The sequence below is a fragment of the Balaenoptera physalus genome, assembly GCF_965194825.1.
Source record: "Balaenoptera physalus genome assembly, chromosome: 19".
In the NCBI taxonomy this organism is placed as follows: domain Eukaryota; kingdom Metazoa; phylum Chordata; class Mammalia; order Artiodactyla; family Balaenopteridae; genus Balaenoptera; species Balaenoptera physalus.
Window position 1 is genome coordinate 1,480,940 of NC_138900.1, and position 20,246 is coordinate 1,501,185.

General features: G+C 44.8%; 2 protein-coding genes across 3 annotated transcripts in view; one reads left to right on the forward strand and one right to left on the reverse strand.

The window, feature by feature from the left end:
- LOC309648195 (uncharacterized protein) lies at window positions 1-7,992 on the reverse strand. Of its 2 annotated transcripts, none has more exons than XM_082436587.1 (4): window positions 7,703-7,992; window positions 5,620-5,658; window positions 3,678-3,804; window positions 1-2,344 (listed from the first exon to the last, which is right to left on the reverse strand). In XM_082436587.1, the coding sequence occupies exons 1-4, from the start codon at window positions 7,715-7,717 to the stop codon at window positions 966-968; spliced, it is 1,560 nt and encodes a 519-aa protein (XP_082292713.1). In that variant the 5' UTR covers window positions 7,718-7,992; the 3' UTR covers window positions 1-965. The 2 variants fall into 2 exon arrangements, with proteins under 2 accessions (XP_082292713.1, XP_082292712.1); XM_082436586.1 differs by having other exon boundaries at window positions 5,620-5,707; window positions 7,703-7,991.
- Window positions 5,717-20,246, forward strand: part of LOC309648168 (uncharacterized protein) — a 26,214-nt gene continuing 11,684 nt past the window's right edge. The window contains exon 1 of the mRNA XM_082436498.1: window positions 5,717-7,641. The gene's annotated coding sequence lies outside the window, so the exon portion shown is untranslated. The remainder of the gene's footprint in view (window positions 7,642-20,246) is intronic.

Sequence of the window (20,246 nt, forward strand, 5' to 3'; positions counted from 1 at the left end):
ATTTTTCTTTTTATCGGAGTACAGTTGCTTTACTGGATGCAGCTTTAGAAAAGGCTCATCCCTACTTGTTTGCTTGTCTCTCACTCCCTATTAATTCCCTGAGTGTTTCTGTACCAAATATGGTTCCCACCTGATGTCTCTAATCTAACGCTCAGCAACACCAGCCTACCACGTTGTGGACATTATGGCTCATGGCTCTTTTCCAGCTGGACTTAGAGAACTTCTTCTCTTGAACAGTACTGGGGGTATGATGTGACATCCTATGTGAAAAAGAGAACAACTCATGCTGCTCCAAAAAACAGTGGTGGTTCTCACAACTGTCCTCATCTCAGGGTGACGTCAGGACCCACCAAAAATTCTGATATCCAGGTCACAACATTATTCCCACAAAACCCTGCAGGAGGCCTTGGACAACAATGCAAATTAGACACAAACTGCAATGAAAACTATTCTCTGCCATGATACTATCCCCACTGAGGTATACAAAGTTCCCAAACAGGTGACATAGAGCTAGAAAAATCCATCCTGAGTATGACATGAAATAATGCCACTGAAAAAGGTAAACCTCTGTAAGCCACCAGCAGAACCCAGACTGGGTCACCTTGGTCAAAGCTGGTTAAGTCCATGGCCTAGTCAGTTAGACACAAGAGAATGACAACACCCAAGTGCTCAGGCTACTCATGCTTCCCTCCACAGGATGCGAGAGCACAGAGGTCTACCTACCCTGATCACACTGGGGTGACCGCCACTTGGTAGAGGTAAGATGATTTTTACCACAGAAACTCACACTTGACATTAGTCTGGCAAGGGCCCTGCACAGGTTAGAAAGTAGAGTGTAGCTCCTTAAAAGCTTCATATGAACCTGGTACTCACAGGCAATCTACACACTAGGGCTGTTCAGATGTATGGCATTCAACTTCCAGTTGATGACTCCCTCACAGAGTCTATTCAGTATGATGTATTAACTAAGGAGACAGCTCATTCGCTGCTCTCATCTCATTTGAAGGCCTTTCTCCAGTATGAACTTTCTGGTGACGAATGAGGTTAGACCTTCGGCTGAAAGCTTTCCTACATTTGCTGCACTCAAAGGGTCTGTCTGGGCTATGAAGTTTCTGATGCTGAGTCAGAGCAGACCTTTGACTAAAGACTTTTCCACATTTGCTACATTCAAGAGGCCTCTCTGTAGTGTGAACTTTTCGGTGTTGAGTAAGTTGGGTGCTTTGGCTAAAGAATTCTCCACATTCAGTGCACTCATATGGTCTTTCTCCAGTGTGAATTCTCTGGTGTTGAGTGAGGCCAAAGCTTTGGCTAAAAAGTTTCCCACATTCAATGCATTTATAAGGCCTTGCTCCAGTGTGAACTCTCTGGTGCTTAATGAGAGTAGAGCTTTGGCTAAAAAGTTTCCCACATTCACTGCATTCATATGGCCTTTCACCAGTGTGGATTCTCTGATGTTTAATGAGGCTGGGACTTTGGTTAAAGAATTTCCCACATTCACTGCACTCATAAGGCCTTGTGCCTGTGTGAACTCGCCGGTGTTTAATTAGGTTGGAGTTGGACGTAAAGAATTTTCCACATTCATTGCATTTATAAGGCCGTGATCCAGTGTGAATTCTCTGATGTTCACTGAGGCTGGAGCTTTGGCTAAAGAACTTCCCACATTCACTACACTCATAAGGCCTTTCTCCAGTGTGAATTCGCTGGTGCCGAACAAGTGTGGGTTTGTTGCTAAAAGCTTTCCCACATTCCCTGCACTCATAAGGCCTTTCTCCAGTGTGGACTCTCTGGTGCTGAATAAGTATGTGTTTATAGCTGAAGGTTTTCCCACATTCACTGCATTCATAAGGCCTCTCTCCAGTGTGGACTCTCTGGTGCTGAGCAAGCCTGTACTTGCGGCAGAAGGCTTTACCACATTCACTGCACTTATAGTGCCTTTGTTCATTGTGAAAGGCTTCCACACATTCGGCGTCCTTTTGTGGAGTGACCTGGTGCTGGAGACGGCTAGAGCTACCAGGGAAATTCTTCCCAGCCTCCTGGCATGTGGAAGACTTCTTGGATGCATGGACTGTGTGGCTGTTCATAAAGGCCTTACCCACGTCTCTTCTAAAGAGTTTCTTTCCACTGTGCTGGTGAAATTTCACACCTGACCCACACAGTTTCTGGCCAGGGTTTGTTCCGAGGTCCTCAGCTGGATGCAAACCACCTTCTAAGTCCGGGCTACACCTCTCCCAGGGATAGGCCTCCTGGGTGGACAGGTTTGTCTTTGAAGTATTTATTCGTGGCACTTCTACAAAAACATTCTGCTCAGAAGGTGTCTCCTTGACCTCTGCTCCATGCCAACAACCTGAAAGCACAGACATATGGATGAACTTCATGTAGATTTTGGTAGAAGGAGGCAGCCCCATCACAAATATCAAATATGTGTCTGACATACCAAGGAAATAATCCATGGGACTGTTTTCAGGACAAGGGAGCTGGGGGCAGGTAAGGAAAGGGCAGCTGTGCAGGACTGGGCCTCTCCACGTCACAGAACAGGGAGGACTCACCAGGCAAAAGACACAAGGATGGGGTCGAGCACACAGAGGAGCTGGGGTCCACCACTCACTCCTCCAGGAACGGTTTTCACCAGGGCCTTGGTTGCTGGTGACACATGTGTGCTGTATGGAAAGCTGTGTCCAGGCCCAGCAAAATCCGATTGTCACTGAGTAGCTGGTGTTCAAGGACTATTTTGAGGATAGGTGCAGAACTCATGACACGTTAAGTGTAGGCCAATATTGAAAAGCACAGAGGAGTTAGGATGGAGAGGACCAATGTGGAGTGGAAGACAGAGAAGCAAGGGATAATCCTGGGTTCGAAGTCAGAGTAGATACGACAGGAGTAAAGTGTCAAGAATGGGTAGGAAAGACAGAAATGAGGTACACAGTCACTGTCCTTGGCACCAAAACAGTGCTGGGCACAGGACATGTTTCTGATATGACTTGAATCCAACCATAATATCACATCCTTCCCCTGATGCCAATCACTAGACCCAGGCTCACTTTGAGCCCCTCATGTTGTGCCTGGAATCATGTCCACTCTGTCATGTACCCAGGGTTCTCCTCCCAGCTCCACTTGGACAACATGGGACCTAGAAAATGCAAGTCCTAAGGGAAAGACAGGACAGGTGAGCGATCAGTACTGGCCCACAAGGGCAATCAATTCAAAACAATCTCAGGAAAGAAAAACAGTATCCCATATTGAATCTTTGAGAAGAATATCATAGCAACAGCCAGGTGGACCCCACAAACAGTGACCATGTCGGGTCCGAGCAATTCCTGGTACAGTCAGGCCCCAGGAAATGACAGCCAGAAAAGGGCAGAACCTGGAGTACAGAGGTGGCATGGGTCTACAGTCAACTTAGCAGGGAGTGGCTGAGACTAATGAAACCCGCTGGACTAATTCCAAGTCATTTGACACAGAAAACCTTCAATGAAAAAACTTCAGAGCACTTGGCATTAGGGCTACTTGTGAAAGGAGGTCATATACACACTCGGCCTTAGCACTGACAGCACAGATGACAGGGAAGCAGTAATAGAGATGTGCCCACTGTCTAGCTGTGAAAAAACAGACTTGCCTTTGGAAACAAGGGGAAAGGCAGAGACCTGCCCAGGATGCTGGGATAGGTGTGAGGGCCTTACCCAATGATGCAACAAGTGCAAAGGTCTCCAGCATGACATCGCGGTACAGGAATCTCTGGGCCTCATCAAGAAGCCTCCATTCCTCCTGGGAAAAGTACACAGCCACGTCCTCAAAGGTCACAGAGCCCTGTGATGACGGGGACACATGTGTACATAAGCAGCCTCTCTCCCCAGGATCCTGTAAGTACCCCTAACCCATACTCACTCTGGGTTCATCATCCTCCTCAGCTCCCTAACTCAGAGGACACTGGTACCGAATAACTCTTCGTGCTTCCTTGAGCACTAGGTACAACTCTCAGCAGCAACAGGCAGGTGGACAGATAGATGCCATCTAAGCTGTGGGCCTGGTATGCATGGCCCCCTCCCTCTCCTGCAAAACAGCCTCAGTGTCCCCAGGATCACGTCTCCTAGACACAAACAAACTTGGGCTCATCGTCCTCTCTTAAACTCCTGGTATGAGGGCTCTGGGGCAGTTTGGTCACACACCTTCCCCACATGCGTATTACTCACTGGCTAACTCCTCATACATCTGATCCCCATCACCACCACCCGGCCCATAAAATTGGCATGTCTCCTGCCTCCTCACATACCCTTCTGCACACAGCATCAGAAAGTGCCTGCCAATGCAACAGGATCCCACTGTACCCCATCTCTCCACTGGCGGTTCCCCAGCCCTGTTCTGAAGGCTTCCCCACCAGGCCTTGTTCCTGACTTTAACCTCGGTCAAAACATGCAGACCTAAATACCCCTGGTCTGGTTCCACTTCTGTGTTCCTCACTATGTCTCTTCACCAATTAGAACCTTGTCCATATAACACCCATTTAAAATCCACACCCACTTGACACACCTAAGGTAAACTCATCTGACAGAAACTCCCCAAGTTCCACCACAAAACCCTGGTGAGTGCATAGGAGGAGAAATAACAGCAGCCTGACTTTGCTATCACTTCAGCTCCATTTCTGCTTTCCCTTTGCATCAATTTCACAGCCACTCTCCCATGAAAACCTGGGCCACCTGCTGGACTTTCACCACCCCCTTCTGTGCCACTGATGATCAGTCCTGTTCCTTGAATGTCTTTGTGACACCCACAGCCCCCCTCTCCTCCCTTGTCCCCTAATGCATCCTGAAGCCTCCCCCAGCACTCTAGATCTGCATGTTCAGCTGTCCACTTGTCTCCTATACTTGAGAGTCACTGAAACAGCTGAGACTCAACATGGCCAAAACTCAAATCCTAATACTCTCACTAAAAAGGATTCCTACCACTGACTTCTGCATCTCAGTTTGATGGTACTTCCACACTTCCAGATGCAAAGGGAAAAAACTGGAGTCATCTGTGACCCCTCCACCTTAGAAAACCTGGTCAGCCCCTACTTTAAAAGCAAATCCAGAAGTCAAGTGTTTCTCCTACCTCCACATCCACCCACCCTGTCCAGCCACAACCAATGCTTATCTGGATGACTGCAACAGCCTCCTTGATTATCTCCTTGTCTTCCTCTCCCCCAGTCTGTTCTGCACTCTGCAACCAGGGGTAGCCTTTTAAATCCTAAGTAAGATCACTTTTCTTCTCTGTTTCAAATATACCATGGCTGCTATCACTCTCAGAACAGACTTCTGAGAGTACCATTCTAGGTGCAACTTCTCAAAGTACCACTCTAGGCCTGACTCCGACCCCCTTGCTCTCCATCCTCACCAGACATTAACAGAGACCTAGAAGTCCTAGAACACTCCCATCTCACTCTCATCCCCAAGCATTTGTACATACTAACCCCTGTACCTAAGACAACCTTTCACATCTCAGTCCACTGGCTGCCAAAAATGGGTATCTGTCCATATAACCTCTGGCCTGGACTTAGAAACTTGGGCTTAGGGTTTCTCTAAGGTCTTGAGATACCAAGGCCAGGAAGGGTGGCAGCAAAAGAGTTCCAGGACACCTGACACTCACCAGTGCAGTGTCCATAAGTGGTTCTGCTGAATGTGGAACCTGTAGGAAGAGCAGGGCCATGTAACTTTAATTCCCATCAGCAACATAGCTGAAAAAGAAGATTAATGAGTGAACCGTTTAATACTGAAGGCAAAGATAAATGCTCAAGGGAAAAATAAAGTATGTAAAAGAGGGCAGAAAATGTTATAGAGTTGTGCCATAAAGTCACGTGGATAACTTGAGAAAAGGCTTTCCAGAAGTGGGACAAACAGGTGAAAATCCTCTCTATCAGAGTCATGCCTGGTGTGTTTGAGCAGCATCCACGAGGACGGTGTGACTGGAGCCCAGTGAGCCAGAAGAATAAGGGATCGTGTTGGTGAGGAAGTGGTGTTGGCAGGTCATATAGCACTGTTAAAGCCCTGAGCCATAAATATCAAAATTTAGTCTCATTTTATGTACATGTCTGTTTCTGACACTTCCATTTGTTTCCCTTTTTCTGTTTGTCCCTTGCCAATTACAGATTTTTCTCTTCCCATAGCTTGTAGCTGGCCCTAACAGGTGGCCAGGAGTTCTTATACTTCCTTTTCAAATTTTACTCTGGTTATATTAAAAAATTATTGTTTTATATAAAATTCCAGCTTACATAATCCATAGATTAAATTCCGATTTGAAATTACTATAACATTGTATAATTTAAGAATATGTACTTTTAATACTTATCCATATTCTTTGGTGTTAAATTTTCCATAAATATTCAGACAGATTATCTGTAATTTCCTACATGCTTTTCTCTCCTGTGGAAGAGAACAGAACCACCATTTTCTGACTATGCATTCAAAATGAATCCCTGATAAAGGGGTTGTTCCTAGAATCAGTAAAAGTGCTTGGCCTCCAGCAGTTGGGGATAACTGGACCTCATTTTGGACTCTTTAAATTTAAGAGAAAGGAAACAAGCTATAGGACCTGACCTCTATTCCATCCTCATTATAGAGACATGGAAATATCTTCTTGAGCTCTTAATATCCTGCTAGGGTTTTGAAGCATTATGACTTTTTATCCTTACAATGATTCTTTTCAGCCCCCTTAAAACAAGTATTTTAACAAAATATTTTAATCATTTTCTCTTACAAGATCACCAGAGGAAAATGATTTAACAGTAAAATAAATATTAGTGGAAGAGCACAATCTCTTAAAACACTAAAACCCTCTGTGTGTGTGGACTGTAAAAAAGTAAGTTTATGTAAGGCTTAAGTGTGTGTCAAAATATAACTGTGAAATAGCTTAAGTATAATTTTCATTCAAAGAACTAAGTTAAAATTAGTAACACGGAGCAAAACAAGATGAGTAAGTGGAAACGTTAATTTAAATACAATAAAAATTTTAACATATAAACTAGACAGACGTGTGCTTTATATACTCCAGAACACATCGCAAGTATGGCTACAGTACTAGTGCTCATAGATACATAAAGCAAACCAAAAAAAAAAAAAAAAAAACCAAACAAAACCCAAACAAAAAAACCATAGGCAAAAAAAGGCCTTCAACAGGAAAACGTACAGACATTTTACTCATGTATTCATATCTACAGAATACTGCACAAAAAGGAAAATGGATACCCTGCATGAAAAACATGGATAAAGTCACACCATATTGTGCAAATGAAGAAAAACACATAATACTTATATGATTCCATTCATTAAGTTTTAAAACAAGCAACCGAAACTAAACTGCAGCCGTCAAATATTTTCCACATAGTTGGCAAAACTATCAAGAAAAGCAAGGAAACGCTTACTTTAAACAACAGACAATACCTTAACTTTGGGGGGATGGGTATAATTGTTTTGAAGGACCCCACTGGCGGCTTCTGGGGTCGCATTTTTTGACCTCAGCGCTTAACAGATACTAATTTTAGAGCTGCTTATTCAACTGCATGTGTAAGTTCTGTGCAATTTTTCTCCACGCAGGTCATATTTTAAAATCCGGAAAACCAAGGTTTGGGGGCACGAATAAATATAAATATAGGACACGCGCAAGAAAAAATTGGTAAGATCAGAAACAGTGCAGAATGAGAAGAGTTGGGGGAGGGCCCTGAGGGCGCATTTACCTGAATCAGACCCATCAGCGCGGCCGCCGCCAAGGGAGTCTGTGTGCGAAGGCGGGTCCCGGGCGCGGCGGCCCCCGTCCCGGCCCCGCGATAGAGTCAGGCCGAATGGCGCCCACACCGAGCCTCAGACCCGCCTCAGACCCGCCTCAGAGCAGCGGGCACAGCAGCTTCCTGGTTCCCTGATCTCGGGCTGGACCAGCGTCCTCAACCTCACCACCAGTGACCAAATCCGAGTTTACAAAATGTCGCCGGCGATCCACGCCAGAAGGCCCGCCCAAACGCCGTCCTCCAGACGGAAGTGCCTCTGCCCGAGTCTTCATTGGTCCAGTGCCGCTGACGCGCGGCGCAGTGCTTTCAGGGTAATGTAGTTCACAATGCTCCCGTCCCCGGCAAGAGGCGGTGCCCCCCCAACCTCCAGGGAAATGTTCCGCCTCACCCGGAGGGTTGCTGGGAAGTACAGAGGCTGTGAGCACGGGGCGGGGTTTCACGTTTCTTAAAGGGGACGCACCCAGATTTCCTTGAAATGTAGTCTGTGCTGATCACAAAGAGGTACAGTGACATTAATATTTCAGATGTTCCCCAAACCGGCAAAACCAAATGGGCACATGATTCCGGGTTGTCGCTCAGACACAAAGTGCATCCATGCTGAGCTGGAGTCCAATAAACATTGTCTTGTTGATCTTCCAGTACATGTAGGCTGAAGCTTTAGACTCAATTTATGAGCCTCACTGTGTTAGGTCAGGGTCAAGAAAGTAAAGACTTCACACAGGGCCATGCCGGGCAAGACAGAGGAAGGATATGGGGCGGCCAGAAGCAGGTGGACCAGGCGCTGTGTCTCTGATTCCCTCACAAAAAAACGTAAAGCCTGTTACACTGTCCCATTCAGGAACCAACACATATTTCTTACTCCACATTTTAATATGTATTCAGTTCTTCTCTAGAAGCTAAGATCTACCTATCTGAAAAGAAGAGGGACTTACCATATGCAACTTTCTGTCCGGAGAGTGACTCATAGCTTATTTGGAAAGGGGGCATCTGAACCCAGAGATAAAGGATTGGATTACATGATCTCCTTTCCTTGCTGGGGAGTCAATATAATTTCACCTGCAAGTGCAGTGAAAATGCATGGAGAGTTGAGCTTATCTCAGGAAAATATTTGTGAAATGTTGAAATTGCTGAAATCAATCATTATTTAGTTATTCAAAAGTGGTGGCCAAAATAGCTCTTGGCCATGTGAACGAGGTTAGGATCTCAGTGAAGACTGAAGGAACACTGAAGTCTGAGAATGAGGGAATGAAGCTGAGCGCGTAGTTACACAGGAAACTTGGCTAATCTGTGGATATAGCTCTCCAAGTTGTGATTTATCATTTATTTATTCAAATCATTTTTTAGTATACCAAACAATGCCAGCTTGAAGGGTGACATAGAGAGAGCAGATATCTTTGCCAGAATGCTAAAAACAAACAGGGCATCTGTGCCATCATATTTATACCCTCCTTAACAAGCACTCATTAAGTGCCTACTCCATTCCAAGCACTATTTTGGCTGCATGGGACCCATCAAGATGCAAAGAGACAAAGATCCCTGCCCTCATGAGTCTGACTTTCCGGTCAAAGGAGATGGACAGTAAAAATTAATGACAACATAGTCAATTACATAATACTTTTATGTGTTATGAGTGTTAACCAAAATTTCAGAAATGAATATCTGATTGAAATTAAGACGCATTTATTTGGGGCTTGTTAAGACTGCCGCCTGGGAGACACAGTTTTGAGAAGCACTAAAATTGTGGTCCCATGGACTACAAAATGGAGGAAGGTTATAAAGGCAAAAACCGGAAGGCCACGGTTAGTTCCATAAATTGTTTGTGAAGAATTATAATTGGAGCTGTCATGAAGTAAGGGTGCTTGTAAAGCAAGGATTGATTGGAGTTGGAAATGTCTGCGTAGTTACAAGGGGGACTCTTGAGACCGCAAGGCTGTAGGTAGCAGATATTTTAAAAATGTCTAATGTCTGCCATCAAACTGAACTTGGGTCTACTCGCCCACTGTGCAGCAAAGCTGATCTACTAACACTGGGTTGTGGTGAAGGAAAGTACAGTGTTAATTGCAGGGTATCAAGCAAGGAGAACAAGCAGCTCTAGCTCAAAAGACCCAAACTTCCTGACAGATTTTAGGGACGGGCATTTAGAGGGTTGAGGGGTGCAGCTCGTGGACTTTCTTCTGATTGGTTGGTGTTGAGGTAAGAGGGTGATGTTTCTGGAATATAATGGTTGTGGTCAGCATCCTCCACCTGGGTGGGTGTCTAAGTTTCTGCAAAACATCTCAAGTATATGTGTCAGGTTATGTGTGTGTGAAGGTACCATGTCACTCATTAGACATCAGAGAATTCATGCTGGAGAAAGGCCTTATGAGTGTTTTGATGTAGGAGATTCTTTTGTTGCAGCTCCACACTCATTAGACATTGGACAAATCCCACTAGAGAAAGGCCTTATTAGTGCAGCTAATGTGAGAAATTTTTGTAATAAAACGCCAGATTTGTTACACACCAGCAAGTTCATGTTGATACAAGGTCTTATAAGAACAGCGAATATGGGGGACTTCCCTGGTGTGCAGTGATTAAGAATTCGCCTGCCAATGCAGGGGACACGGGTTCGAGCCCTGGTCCGGGAAGATGCCACATGCTTCGGAGCAACTGAACCCGCGTGCCACAAGTACTGAAGCCCGTGCTCCTAGAGCCGGTGCCCCGCAACAAGAGAAGCCACCTCAATGAGAAGCCTGCGCACTACAAAGAAGAGTAGTCCCTGCTCTAAGCAACTAGAGAAAGCCCACGTACAGCAACAAAGACTGAACGCAGCCAAAAAAAAAAAAAAAGAACAGCAAATATGGGAACTTCTTTACATATAATTCTGGCCTCATTAAACATTGTTGAATTTACACTAGAGAAATACCTTCTGAGTGCAATGAATGTTGGAAAGTCTATAGCCAAAACTCTCATTCATTTGGCTCCAAAAAATTCACACTAGAGAAAGAACTTATGAAGAAAGCAAATGGGGAAAGGACTTCAGCCAAAAGTCTGCTCTGATTGGCGCTGTGAAGTACATATTATGTACTTTTGGGGGTTTTTTTTTTCCTTCTTATTGTGTTAAAACACACATACGTAAAATTTGCTATCTTATGTATTTTATTTTATTTATTTTTTTAAGTGATTTTTAAAAATTTATTATTTATTTATTTTTGGCTGCATTGGGTCTTCGTTGCTACACGTGGGCTTTCTCTAGTTGCGGTGAGCAGGAGCTACTCTTTGTTGCACTGCACGGGCTTCTCATTGCAGTGACTTCTCCTGTTGCGGAGCATGGGCTCTAGGCTCACAGGCTTCAGTAGTTGTGGCACACGGGCTTAGTTGCTCTGTGGCATGTGGGATCTTCCCGGACCAGGGCTCGAACCCGTGTCCCCTGCATTGGCAGGCGGATTCTTAACTACTGCGCCACCAGGGAAGTCCCCAGTTTGTGTCTTTTTGTGAATACCTTACTTCAGTTATAATAACCTCAAGATTCATCTATCATGTGTCATGTTTCAGAATTCCCTTCCTTTTTAAGGCTGAATAATACTCCATTGTATGCATATACCACATCCTTATGCATTCATCCATTGATGGACACTTCCCTAGTTTCCATATTTTAGCTGTTGTAAAGAGTGCAGCTGTGAGAATGACTGCACAAATATCTCCTTGAGATTCTGCTTTCAATTCTTTTGGGTGTATAGCCAGAAGTGGAATTGCTGGATCATATGGTCATTCTATTTTTTTAAATTAATTTATTTATTTTATTTATGTATTTTTGGTTGCATTGGGTCTTTGTTGCTGTGCACAGGCTTTCTCTAGTTGTGGCGAGTGGGGCTACTCTTTGTTGTGGTGCGTGGGTTTCTCATTGCGGTGGCTTCTCTTGTTGCAGAGCACGGGCTCTAGGCGCGTGGGCTTCAGTAGTTGCAGCACGTGGGCTCAGTAGTTGTGGTTCGCGGGCTCTAGAGCGCAGGCTCAGTAGTTGTGGTACACGGGCTTAGTTGCTCTGCGGCATGTGGGATCTTCCCGGACCAGGGCTCGAACCCATGTCCCCCGCATTGGCAGGCAGATTGTTAACCACTGTGCCACCAGGGAAGTCCCGGTCATTCTATTTTTAATATTTTGAACTGTTTCCTTTATTGGCTGTACCATTTTATGTTCCCATCAAAGGTCCACAGAGTTCCAGTATCTCCACATCCTCTTCAACATAATTTTATTTTCCATTTCATGTTTAGTAGTAGCTATCCTAATGAATGTGTAGTGTCTCATTGTGATTTTAATTAGCATTTCCTTAATGATTAATGATCACATACTTCTTGGCCATTTGTGTATATTCTTTTTTTTTAAAATTACTTAATTATTTGTTTATTTATTTTTGGCTGTGTTGGGTCCTCGTTGTTGCGTGGGCTTTCTCTAGTTGCAGCGAGTGGGGGCTACTCTTCGTTGAGGTGCGTGGGCTTCTTATTGCAGTGGCTTCTCTTGTTGTGGAGCACAGGCTGTAGGCACGGACTTCAGTAGTTGTAGCACGCAAGCTCAGTAGTTGTGGCTCGCAGCCTCTAGAGAACAGCCTCAGTAGTTGTGGCGCACGGGCTTAGTTGCTCCACAGCATGTGGGATCTGCCTGGACCAGGGTTCAAACCCGTGTCCCTGCATTGGCAGGCGTGTTCTTAACCACTGAGCCACCAGGGAAGTCCTGTATATTCTTTTTTAAAATGTCTATATTTCTATATTTGCCCCTTTTAAAATCAGGTTATTTTCTGATTGTTGAGTTGTAGCAGTTCTTTATGTATATCTAGATACTTACCAAATATATGATTTGCAAATGTTTTTCTTCCATTCAATAGGTTGTCTTTTCACTCTGTTGATTGTGTCCTTTGCACAGAAGTTTGTAATTTTATCGAGTTTTGCTTTTGTTTCCTATGCTTTTTGTGTCAATGCCAAAAAGTTATTTCCAAATCCAGGATCACGAAGCTTTTTTCCTTTGTCTTCATCTAAGAGTTTATGGGTTTATATCTTACTGTTAGGTCTTTGATCCATTTTGAGCTCATTTTTGGGTGTGGTGTAAGGTAAGGGTCCAATTTCATTCATTTGAATGCCGATATCCACTTTCCTACAATTTGTTGATAAGACTTTTCTCCTCCCAGGACTTCCCTGGTGGTCCAGTGGCTAAGGTTCCACGTTCCCAATGCAGGGGGCCCAGGTTCAATCCCTGGTCAGGGAAATAGATCCCACGTGCTGCAACCAAGAGTTCAAATGCCGCTACTAAAAGATCCCACATGCCTCAACGAAGATCCCACGTGATGCAACTGAGACCTGGCGCAGCCAAATAAATAAATAAAAAATAAATATTAAAAAAAGACTTTCCTCCTCCCATTGAATTGTCTTAGCACACTTCTCGATTATTTGATCAAATATATTGGCTTCCAGTTCTGGGCACTCTGTTGTTTCACTGGTCTGAATGTTTGTCTTTATGACAGTACCACAGTGTTTTGGTATACAGTTTTATGAAAATACTGTCTTGGTCCAGTTTTGAGTCCCTGGCTTGATGCTAGTCATTTCCCCTCTTGGAGCAGCTGATTAAGTCCGCACCCAATCACTGTCTATATCAGGCACTCACACTCTGGACTGCTTTACACCATCCCTTATGTCCTAGAGCCAGGATACCAGGCAACTGGAGACAGCCTCTATGTCCCTGACACCATGAAATTATTCCAGCCAGGTCATCCATGGGGAGCCTCAGAAACCTAGCTAACCCCAGACCTCTTGCTATACATAGGGTGCTCCATACAGCTCCAGGTTGCTTACTGTGTCCCTGTACAGTCCGTTGTGTGCCCCGCCTGATGCCCTTGTCTCATTCTAAGCCCTAGGTAACACAGAATTCTGCCTTTTACCTACCCAAGTGTCACCAAGAACATTTTTTTTTTTTCAAGGTTAAGTCCAGCACCTTTTTTTTTTTTTGGCTGCGTTGGGTCTTCGTTGCTGTGCACAGGCTTTCTCTAGTTGCGGCAAGCAGGGGCCACTCCTCGCTGCGGTTCGCAGGCTTCTCGTTGTGGTGGCCTCTCGTTGTGGAGCCCGGGCTCTAGGCACGTGGGCCTCAGCAGCTGTGGCACGCGGGCTCAGCAGCTGTGGCGCACGGGCCCAGTTGCTCCACGGCATGTGGGATCTTCCTGGACCAGGGTTCGAACCCGCGTCCCCTGCATTGGCAGGCGGACTCTTAAGCAATGCACCACCAGGGAAGTCCCCTAGGGAGATTCTCTTAAGTACCACATATATTGGAAGCTTTCATGATACACCTTGCACTTCCAGACCTGCCTGGAGTCCTTGCCAGAAATAAGTTGTTGCCAGTATCTGTTACGTTAGCCTTCCCTCCTCTGCCACATGGCAGGGTGCCGCAGTGTATGAATCATCTTTACAGTGCTCAGCAGGCAGGAAGCTATGCTTCCTCCCTTCATCTGGAGGACTCACCCGTCTCTTGACTTTTGGGGTATCTCATTCTCTTCCCACTGATTGTTTTGGGTGGGATATTACCCAGTTCTGGACAAGAGGACTCCAGCTGGCTTCTGCAGGCAGCTTGTGGAGATTTCCCTTCTTAGTGAGTATATTTGATTGACTTGTAATGGTTGGGTTGATTTTTCCACCCTCAAAGTCACCCGACCCAGGACTCTCCAGCTCACACTGCTGGTGTTTGTGATGGTAAAGTTCTTATTGGTTAAGGGACATTTACCCGTGGGGTTCTATTTACTGTATGCTGTGGATTGACAACAGATAATTCCTGCTCTGTCAGAATGAAACAGTGAACGGATTTTGTGGGGACCTCTAGTTTGTATTTGCTATTCAGGAGGGAATAGCAAGAGGATAAAGAATAGCTGTCAGTCCATATTTGGTTCAGTTTGCATTGCTGCACGAGGCCTCCTGGGAAAGTCTGAAGGACCTCACCAATTTCCTTGCCCTGGATATGAAGATTATTTGTCTCCCAGAATCAGCTTGAGGAGGGGCACTTGGCAGTAGCCTGAGTTGGGTCCCTTGTCCAAAGAAGATGTCCCATATTCCTCAGCATTGTTGGGGGATAGCTAACAGGTCATGTGATTCCATGAGGGGGAAGTGTCAGGTTAAGGCCCCTGCAGGCTGCTTGGCCAAACAAAATGGATGCCGAGGTAGCAACACGATGGAGTAGCTTAGCTAAACTCTCAACACCCTAAAAATGAGAGTCTCAGCAATCCACAGATGTCCACATGAAACCTAGTCACATGCAGGAGGTAAAAGGTGGGGATCATACTACCCTCCTAAATTAGAAAAAATCCCAGAAAAGAATCAAGGGTTATCTTTTTTTTTTTTTTTTTTTTAGTAACTCTTGGGGGTACACAGGCTCTCTCAGCTCTCAGAGATCATTCTTTTATTTATTTGTTTGTTTGTTTGTTTATGGCTGCGTTGGGTCTTCGTTGCTGCACGTGGGCTTTCTCCAGTTGCGGCGAGTGGGGGCTACTCTTCGTTGCGGTGCGCGGGCTTCTCATTGTGGTGGCTTCTCCTGTTGCGGAGCACGGGCTCTAGGCGCACTGGCTTCAGTAGTTGTGGCACGTGAGCTCAGTAGTTGTGGCACACGGGCTCAGTAGTTGTAGCTCGTGGGTTCTAGAGCACAGGCTCAGCAGCTGTGGTGCACGGGCTTAGTTGCTCCACGGCATGTGGCATCTTCCTAGACCAGGGCTTGAACCCATGTCCTCTGCATTGGCAGGAGAATTCTCAACCACTGCACCACCAGGGAAGCCCCAAGGGTTATCTTAAAGCAAAAGGACAGCTTATCGTTCACAAGGTTTGCAAACCAGAGATGCCCAACCTTCAGCTGTAAATGAAACTATGTTTGGGAGGGGTGGTGAAGGGGGTGAGGAATTTTTAAAAGCAAATCCCACAGAGGCCATAGTTGGGAGACTTGTAAAGGGAATGGATGGTCCTTGCAGCTTGACCACAAGCCCTTGTGAAATGGAGCAGGACCCTGCATGGCCTTCCCATGAAGAGAACTCCCCACCCCTGTGTCCCCTGCCTCTTACTTGTTGGAAAGCTTTAGCCTTTTAGGCTTTCTTTCAGTTCCAAAGAACAAATTTAATCAGAGAAGTAAAAAAAATGCAGAAACAAAGGAAAGCATTCAAGCGAGACAAAATAATGATAGTTTAGCCGTGAAACAAAGTCAAGGACCTTTAGTTCCTTCTCAAAGGCTGTAGATAATATCTTGAGTCATATCCTTGAGTTGTTTTGCAGATACTAAAACCTCCACCAGGTGGAGGAAGTTCACTGCATGCTACCAGCAGACTGGTTGGAGCCAGATAATTGATAATTGAGATTTCTGAAATACCACCCTGTTACCTAACCATCAACCAATCAGGAATTGTTCATGAGCTGATCACACACCCTGTGACCCTCTCCTGTCATTAAAAAGCCTTCCCTGAAAGCCCATCAGGGAGTTCAGATCTTTTGAGCATAAGGTGCCCATTCTCCTTGCTTGGCGCCCTGCAATAAACCTGGTACTTTCCTTCACCACAACCCAGTGTCAGTAGATTGGCATTACTGTGCATGGGGCAAGTGGACCCAAGTTTGGTTCAGTGACATGTGCAGCTTGACTTCAAGTTTTCGATGATTGGCTGTCATCAGAGCTTCTCCTTAGGGACTTTTCTAGGTAGGACCCTTAGCAGAATCTGAAGTCCTTACAGTTTTTGGTCATGGTTTTTCTAAGAACACAGAGTACATGACTGAACACCAGGTCTGTCATGACTGCCTGACTCCATTTTATTTTATTTTTTCATAGCACAAGGTACTCTTTATTGTGATATGCAGTGGAAAACATCTGTAAACCAGCTTACTGTAGTGGTGACAGCTGCAACCATGCTAAGGCCCTTTTATTATATTAAAAAAGGGTGGGTGTGGGAGTTCTGTTCACTCCTATGTAACAGCAAATGGGACCTGAATTCAGAGATTTTTAGGCATATGTAGCTTTAATATATCTTCATGATTTCTTGAGAGTTTTTTTCATTTAAAAAAATGCCTTCTTTGCCATAAGTAAGTCTAAATGCAGCATATACAGAACAGTTAGGAATACAGGGAAATTTAGCCATAAGTGTAGACCAGTGTAGGACAAGCTACTCTCTTTTAGATGTGGTTCCAAAGGAAAGGCAGTGATGAAGACTTGGAATTTTACCATATATTCAGGAAGAGGAAGAAAAGAAAACTTTTTTTTTCTTTTAAAAATATCCAGGGAGGGCTTCCCTGGTGGCACAGTGGTTAAGAATCCGCCTGCCAATGGAAGGGACACGGGTTCGATCCCTGGTCCGGGAAGATCCCACATGCCGCGGAGCAGCTAAGCCCGTGCACCACAACTGCTGAGCCTGCACTCTAGAGCCCGCAAGCCACAACTACTGAGCCCATGTGCTACAACTACTGAAGCCCGCGTGCCTAGAGCCCGTGCTCTGCAGCAAGAGAAGCCACTGCAATGAGAAGCCCGCGCACTGCAACGAAGAGTAGCTCCCGCTCGCCACAACTAGAGAAAGCCTGCGCGCAGCAGTGAAGACCCAATGCAGCCAAAAATAAATAAATAAAATAAATTTATATATATTAAAAAATATATATCCGGGGAATTCCTTGGTAGTCCAGTGGCTAGGACTCTGTGCTTCCACTGCAGGGGTCATGGGTTCGATTCCTGGTCGGGGAATTAAGATCCCGAGTGCCGCACGGTGCGGCCAATAAATAAATAAATAAGAATATCTATGCGATGGCAGAGTTCTGAACTACACTGAGTCAACGGTGCAGATCAACTACCCTCAGGCCCCAGTCCTGGAGTAGGTTCAAGATTGTGTGGGAGAGCCTCTGGCCCTTTCTACTGCTCTAGCTGTCAGACTTGGGACGAGTCCCTTAACCATTAAATATATTTTGTCCCCAAGAGTATTGGGAGAGGCCCCTGCTGGCCTTTCCAGATTGGCCCCTTGGCCCTGTCTGCTTGGCTCAACAGCCCTGCTATGGAGGGGGCGGGCTGCCCTAGGCCAAGGAGAGAAGGGGGTCATCATTGCGCTTGAAATATTTTAGAATCAAGAAGCAGAGAGTGGAGCTGCCCAGCGGGGGTGGGAAGGAAAGCCCCTCCCTCCCAACTCCATTTTATTTGGGGTCCCTGTTAGACACACTGGGTCCATTTTCTATGTCCTTTTCTTAGGGAATTTATCTTATTTTTACTTTTCCTTAGTGGAGATTACTTAATTTCTACAATGCCTTTATGGCTAAAGCAGCACAGAATACCTGGGTGGACACATCCCTTATTTAGCAAGAAGAGAAAACACATGTTAGGGTTTGTTCTAGGGGTGTTTATAATATGTAATGTTAATATTAAATATACAATATGTTTGAGAGTCTGTGAAAGCTGAATTGCGAGAGAGAGAAATGATTAGTTTGGCCTTGCCATAAATGAATGCTAAATAGACAAATACAGAATTTTAGGAAACATGCAACATTCCTGCATACACAGAGCAGCTGACAAACCTATTCCACATGTGTCACATTCACCTACAATTGTGCCTAAAACCCAGTAGGTATTCACTGAACATTTCTTAGAACAGTAAATACACACAACAACATAGCTTCCGTATTCATTCTCACGTTTCTGGCAAGACTTTCAAAAGATTGTCTCAATCTATCCCCCCAAGCAGTTAATGAGCCATGTTTTCAAGTATGAAAAAGAAGCACTTTTTGGAGAGAAAAGCCACAGGCTCAGCTTCGTTTTCTGGCTTTTCAGACTTCACTATCTCTTGCTTAAACGTGGCTAAGATCTTAACTTTTTTTTTTTTTACATGTCACACATATGCTTTTCTAGAACTATTTCTGCTGCTTTATTTTAATAACTAAATAATCAATAATACCTTTCAGTAATTTCCATTTCACAAGTGTTTTTCTCAGATAATTTAAACTCCCTTTGAAGACACTGCCGCTGCAATTTGAGGTGAAGTGATAAATAACTTCCTAGCAAGAAAAGGAGAGACTAGAATCCCACACATTTGTCTTGGGGGCAAGATGCTCCCCTTGTACACGTGCTCTGACCATTAAAAGATCACACACTGTCCCAGCAGAAGAGGGAATGTGATATATCACTATTCTTTTTCAGGTAGGTTTCAGATTCTTAAAAGAATTGGAAAATATCTCAGTTATGAAGTAATAAATATTGTTTGAAGAAACGTGTTGTTCACTAGGTTCAAACAGAATCACTGACTGTACAGCCAGAAAAGCTGTTTTTCTGGGAACGAGAGTCACAGTTTCACCCTTTCAAGCAATTCTGCATTTCCTGTCATTCTTCCTCCATTATCCCTACCATGGCTCTATCTGAAGTCTTTTCTTTCTTGTCCTGGACCAAATATGCTGAAGATCATTAAACTGAATACAGAGCTTCAGTCTGTTACTGAAGCAAAATTGGGTCCGCTTGCCCATAGGCAGTAAAGCCAATCTACTGACATCGGGTTGTAGTAAAGGAAGGTGCAGTGTTCATTGCAGGGTGCCAAGCAAGGAATTCAGGGCAGCTAGTGCTTAAAAGACCCGAACTCCCCAAAGGCTTCCAGGGAAAGGTTTTCAAAGATACGATGAGGGAGGGGGGTTGTAGGGTGTGTGAACAGCTCGTGGAAATTCTTCTGATTGGTTGTTTGTGAGGTAATCTGGAGTCAACATCATCAACCTTCTGGTTCCAACCATTCTGGGGTTTATGTGCTTGCAGGCAGCATGTAGTTAATTTCTCCCACCTGGTGCAGGTTTCAGTATCTGTAAAAGAGCTCAAAGGTCATGGCTCAGAATATTATCTATAACCCTTGAAGAGGAACTAAAAGTCCTTGACTTTAACAAGTAAACAATTATTATTTTGTCTTGCTTGACTGTTTTACTTTCCTTCTGGATTTTCTCACTTCTCTGATTAAATTTACTCTTTGGAACTCAGGGAATGATTTTAGCTAACGAGACGATCTCGGTCTTTGTTTTCTTTGGAGAAAGAATTCAACAAAGAGACTAAGATTGCAAGGCAGGCACAGAGTTCATTAGAAGCACAGTACATGTGGGACAGCACAAGGCTAGCTCACGGAGTGAGCTGCGTGCAATAGGGGCAGCTTAGGTTGTTAGTATGGGGTTAATCTTCCAGGGTTTGGGCCAGGGTGACTCCCCTTTTCCCTCCCATACGATAGTGTCATCTGCAATTCCTTATTTGGGCTTCCACCAGGCTCCATTTTGAATCTTTCCCAAGAAGACCTAAGCAAAACCTATGGGGGGTGGGTGTCAAAATTGCAATGCTAATCATATTATAATGATATTACAATGTAGCCAAAGTTACTAGAGGACGACTTGAGAACCCCCTCTGCGCATGTGTGGGTCTGGGAAGTCTCCTTGACCACAAGAATGTGGAGGCTGGGGTGGACCCTCTCATCTTTCATCCAATTAGGGCTCCTAGTCCCAATAGTAGTTTATCAAAAGGGTCAGCATGA